General features: G+C 35.8%; 1 protein-coding gene across 1 annotated transcript in view; it reads left to right on the plus strand.

The window, feature by feature from the left end:
* Positions 1–5264, plus strand: part of LOC144445091 (regulating synaptic membrane exocytosis protein 2-like) — a 170730-nt gene extending 165466 nt beyond the window's left edge. Inside the window, exons 22-23 of the mRNA XM_078134642.1 lie at positions 447–586; positions 1052–5264. Coding sequence (XP_077990768.1) covers positions 447–586; positions 1052–1279 — 368 coding nt within the window. The 3' untranslated portion in view covers positions 1280–5264. The remainder of the gene's footprint in view (positions 1–446; positions 587–1051) is intronic.
* Positions 5265–11311: the final 6047 nt, after the last annotated feature.

Below are 11311 nucleotides of genomic sequence, written 5' to 3' on the forward strand. Positions count from 1 at the left end.
TATACACAGGTGTCAAATTTCATCATAATTTAAACAAACTCTACTTTAATGTTTTTAATGTTATGATGAATATTAAAGGGACAAACTCAGAAAATTTGGTGTCAATATCTTTATTTATAACAAAGTTACAACAATATTTCTACAATAAAGAATTGGATGAAAAATAGCCTATACAACAACCTTAATGTCAAAGTAATTAAAAGTTACAAAGTTCACACATTTTTAATTTTTTTTACATTTAATAAGAAGGCAGTATCCTTCTTAAAGGTTTTTACCATGCATAGAAATAGTTTTCTTTTAAAAGGAAATACTAATTCAGGAAATTAAAGCATTTCATAAACTTTGTTATTTTTTGTGAGGTAAAAAATGCATTAAGTTCTTGTTGAGTTTAAGAGCTGTAGACACCAGTCAGTTATTAATGTTTACTTTATCTCTTTGTTGTATAGCTCCTTATGTCAAGGTTTACTTGATGGATGGTAAGCGTTGTGTTGGCAAGAGGAAGACAAAGATTGCTAGGAGAACTCTGGATCCCCTTTATCAACAGACACTTGTATTTGAAGAAGACCATAAAGGCAAAGTATTACAAGTACGTTTGATTTGGTTGCTGCTGTTGTTGTTATTATCTATGTTTAAATGCAATCTCAATATTGTCACTTGTTGAAAATTACTACTCAGTCCCCAACTAGCACTGCCCAGAAAAGGGGGGGGGGGGGGGGGGGCTATAAGAAAGATCATCCATGTCTGTCTGTCTGTCAGTGTGTCTTTCTGTGCTTCTGTTTTTGTGCACACGTCACTACCTTTGATAACCACTGCTCAGTTTCGAACAAACCTTGCACAAATGTGAGACACCATGGGGATCGACACAAGCACTTAACTTTATTTCATGACTTTGATAAGCAATGTTCTGGCATCAGGTACAGATTACAGCTCAATCAATTTTCATTGTTTGTGATTTTAAAAACAAATCCCAAAAAAGAACAAGCCTCTTGTTAATTTGCTGAAATTTGTTGGCAGCCATTATCTGACTATCTGACTTAAAATCTCTTCACAGATAACAGTGTGGGGTGACTATGGACGAATGGATCGCAAAGTATTCATGGGGGTCTCTCAGATATTATTAGACGACATCGAGCTTTCCTCAAACTCCCTAGGCTGGTACAAATTGTTTACAACTTCCTCGTTAGCCGACACACCCCATAGATCATCAGTGTCATCAATGGACAATTCTCCTTCCTATTCAGCGCCAGCCGCTGCACCCACTGCCAACCGAGTTACGTAATTTCATTTCCACAAATCTGGACGTCGACAACGACAATGACCGCTTATACGGTTCAGGTCCTTCATCTTCAGTACAAGGCTGACGCTGTCTACTCTGAAGATAAAATCAAATCACTTGAGTTGTTGAGTCTTTTTGGGAAAAGGATGGGATCCAATTATGCTTGGATCTGACATTCCGGGACTGTTGAATGTCATTTTCCCAGAAAAGAATGGTATAGAAGAATCCCACCTTCAAAGTGAAATGTTGCTTGCAGCTGGAAGCGTTCGTGATATCGATTACGCTTGTAGAAGTTGTACGACTTCGAGACAACAGTTCTAAGAATTTGAAACTGGTTTCAAATTATGATACAAAAAGAGACAACTGTGGTTATTCAAACCAATCAAGTGAATCACAGCATAATGGGTATTAAAAAGTATTTCGCATCTTCAACCGAGTCAGAAAGTACAGTTTGGAAAAGCGTAACAGAATATGAGCTCCGTAAACAGGCTGTCACAGTTTTACGTACTGGATGGCCTCCTCTCTACTTAACATTGAATATTCTCAAAACTTTCCATCACTGTTTACAACATTGTTGCAATAAAATGTGCTTGTGATTGGTCATGGGTAGGAATACCCTAAGTTGTTGATATTTCTTACTATGGCTGACTGCTCAATAAGACTTGAACCATGACCAAACTCTTGCTAGTTTGGGTGCCTTTCTCGGGCTTTGCCAACTTAGGGAGCCCAGGTACCTCTAGTGTGGTAGAAATTCATCAGTAAGCTGAACAGTTTAGACTAGAGTTAGATCTCCGTTCACATCAACTAACATACTACGTTATTTACCGATTTACAATTGAAATTTTTTATGAGTAATTATACATTCCTTTTAACTTTTTCCACTACAAATTTGATGACAGTCGAAGATCTTGGATTTCAAGATCCGAATAGTTAGAAAAATTTAGTCGATTAGATATTAAGAAAAAAAATTATCCATTTTAAAAATCACTACTAGAGTAAGGTGCAAGATGAACTTTGTCTTTTTTTCATAATTGTCATTGTCCAATTGGATTGAGCTTTACAAAATAACACGAGTGTGATGACCAATCAAAGCTTCTGTGCAAAATCATTGCAAATTTTGATTGGTTGTGATTCAACTAGTTTTTTTTCCTTATCTTTAGCATTGTATTCTAGATTTCAATATGTTTGTAAGTTATTTTGTACATATGCATTTTAAAAGATTGCATTTAAATGTTTTTATTTTACTACACGTCTTAGCACGTTTTGGTTCATCATTTACGTGGGCTGTTGATCTTTTTTGTGGAAGCTTTTGTCACGCAAAGGTTATAGTCTTAATTGTCCAACTGTTTTCATATTGTAAATAATTTATTTTAATTTATTAGATTCAGCAGTTTATGCTAATTCATAATTATTTATGTCAAATCAAATGTTATTACTCTTTGTTCCACATGGAATGTATGCATAAATTATCCATGCAAATTAGATGGTGTAAATTTGTGAATATTTAATGATGTATAAGAACCATCCATGTTATAGTTGTTTTGGTCGTTTTTTTGTTTTTTTTTAATTTATGACAACAATGCATTTTTCTTATATTTGAAAGTTTCTGTGTTGTATGTAAATTGTATGATGGCAGCTTTTATGATATGAAGATTGTATTTGTGTGTTTTTAATGACAGTAGGTTTACATTTATGTAGTCTTTTTTACGCAGAAAGTTTTAGAGCAGCTTCAATATCTGGTTATACTGCCAGAATTAATGAATGAATGAATTGAATGACTTGGAAAATTGTCTCTGTTTTGGCATGTTGCTGTTTTTATTTTCAAATCATGCAGTATGTCTGTCAATCAGACTCAGATTCACACCCAGTGCAATGTGATTGGTTTAGCTCATTTTAGTTTAACCAATCAGAAAGGCAGACTTTATTACTGCACAAGATGGATACCATCATTGAATCAATTTTAAAAATCTATATCTAAAATTGTGAAAGAAAATATTACATTACATGATTTTCTCCTCCAGTGTCGGGCTGCCTCTGCTCTCTTATGTTTTTAATGTATTTGAAAAAACAACACAGAATTAAGTGGATTTCTTGTCCATTAAACTGATGCAATACGAAAAATGTTGTCCCATTGGATCTTTTAAAAGAAGCAGTTGCATTTACGAAGTATTAGCTTTCCAATCTTTTGTAAGTTTTATTTGACTGTAACCATGACGACACCGAGAGAGAGAAATTGAAAAATTAGTAGCAAGATAAAAATTTAAAACCTAGTCTGAGAGAAAAGAAAGTATTTCATATTCTGCTTGTAGTCAATCACCGTAGTAGGTTTGCAGTCCTCTAGTCACAATTTCAATTCCGTTTTTATGAAAAATGCGTAATATAAAAATTGAAAATGATTATGTACATTTTGAATCCACTTTTTCTGATGCCTTATTGTGAACCCCTTCAGAGGTTTTCTCCTGTTGTTTGTGGAAGGAAAACCCGGTTATGACTATCAAGAGATCCTATCAGAGGTTCAGGTGCATTTTAGCTTCTGGTTAATACTTGTATCACATCTCTGAAAATATGCAATTATGTAACGTGAATGGTTATTCGTGAACAAATCAGCTACAGACTAGGTTTCATGGAAACATTAGCCAATCATGGCAAGTGTTACATCACTGCCAGCTGTATACAACTCAATCAATGATTCGCTGAAATATCAGCTCCAATCAGCCAATCACATACTCTGTTCTGTTGCATCACTGCCAGCTTATACAACATAAACACTGATTTGTGGGGAAAATCAGTTCCAATAATGATTGAGGCATCATTAGCCAGTCATATACAATGTAAGTTTCACATCACTGCCAGCTCTTGTATGTAAAGAAATTTCATCCAAAGTTCCAGAGTAACTGTATAGCCTGGAATATCATACATTTGAAACTGTATCACCATGGAAATACAAACTGTTTTCAATCAACTTTGCATACTTTGATAGCGTTGATACAAGTATACCTTCAGTGTTGAGTAGTCAAACCTCAGTATCAGCCATACTCTTGATAAAACTGGTGCTGCCCTCTATGTTGGATTATAGAAGTGCCCTTTGTTTTTATTTTTCTAGCCATACGTGTAGCAATACCGAACAGATGGTTTCTTACAGTTGCATCGGTTTGGGTTAGTAGTCTATCTATATCAGACACTAAACACAATCACCTAGTCCAAAATTTGTCCCATGTGGGTGCGTAGACTAGCAGAATTCCAAATTTTTCTTCTCTCACCTGTTTCTTTGACACCAGTATCTATGAAGAGTATGGCCAGTGGAGAGGAATAGAATTTGTCTGTACAAACAAAGAGTAAACAAATTTCCTATTTCTTGCATGTAATTACACGTGTCGTGAGATGAAGTTTCTATTTGAAAGTTCAAGGAGATCAAACAAACAAAAAAAAAATCCAATTTCTGCATGAATTCAATACTTATATGAACAAAATTCAAGAGATTAAGCCTAAGCATTATGATGTGTTACTAGAAAAGTAGATGCTTCTACCTTACCAATTGTAGTCTTGTTTTTTTTTCAAACTAAAAGTACTATATCCTGGTTTATGTGGTATAAGGTGTCATGCATCTCAAACGTGTTTATAGTTAATGATTTGACCTCCCAGAGTTCAGAGCTCAAAGTTGAAATGGTACTTATTACTGCTTGGGTTGCCATGACAATCACCAAACAAACACATACACACATTGAGTTACTAAACATAATATCTTAGTCAAGGGGTTATGCAATTTGACCCCTCAGGAGTTCAGAGGTGAAAGTTCAAATGGTAAATTTGCAAACAAACACACGATGAGTTACTGTACATAACATCCAAGTCAAGTTGAAGCACTGGAAAGAATACTTGGCTTATTTTTTTCACCACTGTTACAACTTAATATTGTCAAATTTCAAATAAATCTACCCAAGATTATTTTCAAATTCAAATTTTGACGTGTACCACCACAACAGTTACAGATGGGGGGGGGGGGGGGGGGGGCTCAAAGAAATTTAGGTCTCACTTATTATCTCTAGTAAGCATTAGAGTTCAGTCTACCCTCTTCCAAGCCTCTTAGATAAGTAAATCACTGCATAAAGTTGATACTTTGGTTTCATTGTCATGGTAACCTAAAAAGAATATATTAGAATTAAATGTGCAATTTACATGGCAACCCAGTGTTGGAGTGATGTCAACAAATTTGGTAATACGAAGTGTAAGATGATGGGATATTAAGTCAAATAATTACTGGAACTCGGCAAAAAGACACAAAAAACTGACCACTTGATGGACTGAAATTCATCTAAAGTGAAATATTCCACTGAGTAAATAGACTTCTAGTTTAGATGAACAGTACTTGGACACAGAATGTTGGTCAAGGTCAAACTAGGTCACAGACTTCTGATTCAAGTGTACAATATTAGGTATAGGTCAAACCATAGACAGTGGAGGGTCAAATGGTCGAACTAGGTCACAGACTGATGGTTCAAGTGTACAAAACTAGGTATAGGTGAAACTTGGTCACAGACTGCTGGTTCAAGTGTACAATACTAGGTATAGGTCAAATTAGGTCACAGACTGTTGGTTCAAGTATACAATACTAGGTATAGGTCAAACTAGGTCACAGACTGTTGGTTCAAGTGTACAATACTAGGTATAAGTCAAATTAGGTCACAGACTGCTGGTTCAAGTGTTCAATACTAGGTATAAGTCAAACTAGGTCACAGACTGTTGGTTCAAGTGTACAATACTAGGTATAGGTCAAACTAGGTCACAGACTGTTGGTTCAAGTGTTAACAACTAGATATAGGTGAAACTAGGTCACAGACTTATGGTTCCAGTGTACAGCATTATGTTTAGATGAAACTTGGTCACCTACTTCTGATTCAAGTGTACAACATTATGTTTAGATGAAACTTGGTCACAGACTACTGATTCAAGTGTACAATACTAGAAGCAAGTCAAACTAACTTGGGATTCAAGTGTACAATACTAGGACACAATGCTGTTTTAAGTGTAAAATACTAACATAAAGACATCAGGTCAAACTAGGTCACAGAATGCTGTTTCACGCATACACTGTACAATACTTGATACAGGTTCAATTGTTTAATATTATGACCCAAATCCACAGTAGTGTAACTCTCTTGCCATTGAGATGACACCACCCCATAGAACCAGGCTATATACTCACTGAAGCACAATTTTTTCTGCATTCATATTGTGTTCCCTGCACAATTTCTGTACTACTGCATTATTTAAACTATCCAGAGAAGAAAGCAATACTTAACACAAACTGTTTAAAAAGCTTAGGACCTTGTAGGATATAATGTATTGCTTCATTTCGTTACCACTATAGTCTATATCTATATATACATACTATAGACCCACTGCTATAACTTTGACCCTACGTAGTAGATATGTTCTTTTATGCACCAATAGTATTATTATTATTTTGATTCTGTTGTGTTTTTTGCTTGCCAAGGATTTCCAATAAAGATTTTTCAATTGTTACTGGATCTTAAACATACAAATGTGTCATTGTGTTATTTGTGTATCTTATTGATCTTGGTCATCTGGCAATGATAGTTGAAGTGGCTGACACTCACTAATTTGGCTAACCTGGCCTATAAAATAACAAAAATAATTGTAAGATCACCACCAAGTTTACTTCCACATGGCTAGTGTGTATGGGAATGTGTGTTTAGAGTACAAAAGCATGTATGTGTTCTGTATGTCTGGGATGGGGGCATGTGCATTTGCCTTATCTGTATATGTATGCATAGGGGAATGTGTATTTGAATCGGTCCATGTGTGTGTGGGAATATATGATACGATACGATACGATCTCTTGTACCTGTCTGTATCTGTCTGTATGTGGAGGAGGGGGGTCCATAATATTAGTGAAATAGTAAACATTATAAACATATTTTTAAAGTACAAACACTTGTTTCTCATTTGGGTTGTGTTATATAGAGAAACAAAAAAAAATTGTTTTATAAAAAATATTTGTATTTCTCATCCATACAAATACTGGTGTCATTCACAAGGAAATGCTCTAACCTTGTGTAACAGAAAAAATAACTCACACAGACTTGATTTCTTTTACGCCCGTTACATGTTTATTTCAAATAAACTGACATACCTTACCAATTTATTCGATATGACTTGAAAACTTTCGGAGTCAAATTATATAATATAATTGAGATGTTCACGATGGAATATTAAAATCTTACAATGAATTTCTCCAAACCTGAACAAGCTTAGTAAAATACAAAATGGCTGTTGTTGATATTGAGTGACAACAACGCCATGAAACAATACTCTTAATATAATATGACATGAGCTTCATTGATTCCTCTCTGTCTTTTAAGTATACAAGTAATAATGTTTGTTAAAGTAGAACGTGCTTTAGGGACAAACTTCCTGAATATCGAAGCTCTTAAAAACTCTCCAATCATTTCAAAATGACATATTCCAGATCCTTTTCAAACAATAAAAACATTGAGATTCACTGTCAAGATTTTGTTTCCATGGAAATCAATAATCCATAATATTCCAATATTGTTAACCTAACATTTTGCTGCCATATTCTTAAAATGGTAATTGTGACTTTGAACTCTTTAAAAAAAATTGTGCGGCAACCCATGATTTTTTCTGGGTTTTTATTGAGAATGGATACAAATTTTCTCGAATAAAGTAACAGCAAAAGACTGAGAATTTTATTTTTAAAAAAAACCTTACCATATCAGGAAAAGCATAATTCCTCCTACTGCAGAACACATACATGTAGTTGGAAATGGTATTACTTTTCCTACACTTTTCATTCTCATCAGGAGGTACATAACATTGTAATGAATTTTTAGCACAACTGAACTGAGGTTCAGTAGTGCTATAGGGATCGCCTGGCGTCTGTCTGTCTGTCTGTCTGTCTGTGTGTGTGTGTATGTGTGTAAACAACTTAAAGTCAAAAACCGCTGAACCGATTGCCACGATATTTGGTGGGTCCATTACCTTGGGTGTCTAGTTGGGAAATTGTTCAAATCAAAATGATTGCATCACAGGTGTGTGATTTGGGTCAAAAAATGTGATTTTTGGTCAAAAAACTTAAACTCAGAAACTACTGGGCAGATTGGTGCGAAATTTGGTGGGAACATTCTTAAGGGGGTGTAAAGTAAGATTTGTTCATGACGGGATGATTCCATCAGTGATATGCAAATTAGGGCTAAAAATGTGTCTCTTTGGTTGAAAATCTATAATTCCAAAACCACTGAGCAGATTGGGTTGAAATTTAATGGAAATGCATTTAGGGATGTATGGACGAAGATATGTTACGCATACCATGATTCCATGAGTGATATGGAATTAAGGTGTAAAAATATTGTCTCCCTATCTAATTAGAGTTTTGACTACTCGGGCACTTGACACTCCCTAACCCAATTACCAAAAAACAAAAAGACCCCATGCAGACTGGTAATGGTTGAGGAAATAAAACCAAGGATAGGACCCTGAACAAAACTTTCAGCCAGGCATATGCTCCAACTTATCCCTGTTATTATAGTTAATTTGATACACAGGGGGAAGTATCTCTTTATTTCGTTAATGCTCTTCTAGAGTTGATGGCTTCTGGTTAGCCACAGACTGCCCTACCTCTTTATTGGTACACCCTTGACAGGACCTGAGTATAGCCTGTTTGTACAGGTATGACTCCGAGACTGTGCCCTGTCTGGTTTTACCAAGAAGTGAGTGGAACCATGGAGATGTAATATGCCTCCTTGGTGGTGTATAGGAGTGGGGTAGTATGAGCAGATATTGGAAACTCCGCCCCCCCCCCTCTCTCTCTCTCTCTCTCTCTCTCTCTCTCTCTCTCTCTCTCTCTCTCTCTCTCTCTCTCTCTCTCTCTCTCTCTCTCTCTCTCTCTCTCTCTCTCTCTCTCTCTCTCTCATGTTTTGGAGAGAAAATATTCTTATTTACCTATAAATATTGTTTTACAATGGAAAAATACACGGCCGATTTAATTAAACTGGGGATGAATGCAAGAAACTGCATCTCCAGAATTTGATGCGACTATGGACTAGCCCATAAACATGACTGGGCAGACGTATTGAATTTTGATGGAACAGTATTGGAAAAAAATCAAGGTGGAGAAATTTCAAGGCAACACTCTTTTGACAGATAGGAGGAGATTTTTCCCCCTGATATACTATTTAATCCATCAAACAACAGTCCAATGAGAACACTCAATAGAGAAGAAAACAGATATTGTAGCTATGTCCTCATTGGCCAGAATGTGTCAGTCATCTGACACAACAATATTCAAAGGACTACTCTGAGGAAATGAGAGGATTCTCTTGACAGCAGTCATTCAAGATGGAGAATTTTCACAGAGATCTCCTATGAGTCTTACCTTCGAGAAAGTATCGGTATCTTGTAGAACTTGTCTGGTGGTATATATCACACAATTCATCTCCGAAAATATTGTCTCCCTATCTAATTAGAGTTTTGACTACTCAGGCACTTGACACTCCCTAACCCAATTACCAAAAACAAAAAGACACCATGCAGACTGGTAATGGTTGAGGAAATAAAACCAAGGATAAGACCATGAACAAAACTTTCAGCCAGGCATATGCTCCAACTTATCCCTGTTATTATAGTTAATTTGATACACAAGGGGAAGTATCTCTTTATTTCGTTGGATTGTTCTGCACAGTAACTGTTGTCTTGGCAATGTTGTACACAGTAAAAAACTGACAAAAAATGTTAGAAAGAAGGACAATGATGACAGGACCGAAAAAGAAGATATAAAGCGCAGTCTGGTTTCCAAGCCAACACACCTGGTTTGAACCATAACCAACAGGAAGTGACGTACACTGACAAAGATCAAAGGCCACAGCTAGCATAACAATTATAACCGGTGAGCTCCATCCAAATAAATGTGCCTTTATCAGAGCTCGATTACCCCTGGTGACTTGGACATTCTTAGACAGCGAATAAAAGGTGTGGCATATATCAACGTTAAGGATAGCAATCCAAACTATATATGTCAACCAGGCATAGTGTTGTAAGACAGCTAACGAGAAACAGAATTTTGGAAATTCATTCAACAACATGCCTGACACCAATACACATTGTGCTATGAGTAAGGAGATAGTTAAATTGAACTTTAGTTTATCAGGAAAGTTATGTAAAGTTGTCTCCCAGCAATACTTCATTATAGAGCCAATCAAAAATAGTATAGATATGACACTGTGACAACATCCTAACTTTGTATACGCTGATATCTCTTGGATTGAAATCGTGTTATTTGTGGCGACAAAGCATATTAGTGCAATCGACTGGTTTTGCAGCAACATGAAAAACTATTATAAATATTTCAATCCCGCAACACTGAACATTATCATTTTATCGGTAATTTGAAATTCAGTTGTATTCAAGTGAAGAATTCGACCACCAGAACATTTGTCAGTAAATTTCTGTATCGTAATAGAGTCATTATTCTCATCAGAGAGAATTGACTCATTAACTTGCAGTATATTCGAATCGTTGTTTGAGAGGAAGGGGTACGAGTCGTTATACAATGGAGGCCGATGTAAAGCTTGATTACTTGTAGCTTTGAAAACAATTTGTTCTTTACAAATGAGGGACACAGGGTCTAGACGTGTGCCATTTTCGCACTTTACAGCAGGACCTGCAAGTGAATTTCCTACTCCATCCATAAAGGAGACTGATATATATGGGGCATGGTTTATATGGAAAAGCATTTTAATATTATACCCACGTTTATCTATAGACACAGCAAGTCCGCATTGGACAATTGGTTGTCCATTACAAATGGCGCAGTGATAGTTTCTAAAGTGATCGTTTTGAAAAGGTGTTTCTACAAAGAAAGGAGTATGATCAATGGAAAAGTAAGAATTACACATGTTTTGTAACTCAGTGAAATTTGTCGATTGTTTGTCAAAAAACATACTGTGTTGGTAGAGAGTTGAATTGCAAGAATCTATATATGAAACACACTGTCGT

This window comes from Glandiceps talaboti, chromosome 13 (assembly GCF_964340395.1).
Source record: "Glandiceps talaboti chromosome 13, keGlaTala1.1, whole genome shotgun sequence".
Lineage (NCBI taxonomy): Eukaryota > Metazoa > Hemichordata > Enteropneusta > Spengelidae > Glandiceps > Glandiceps talaboti.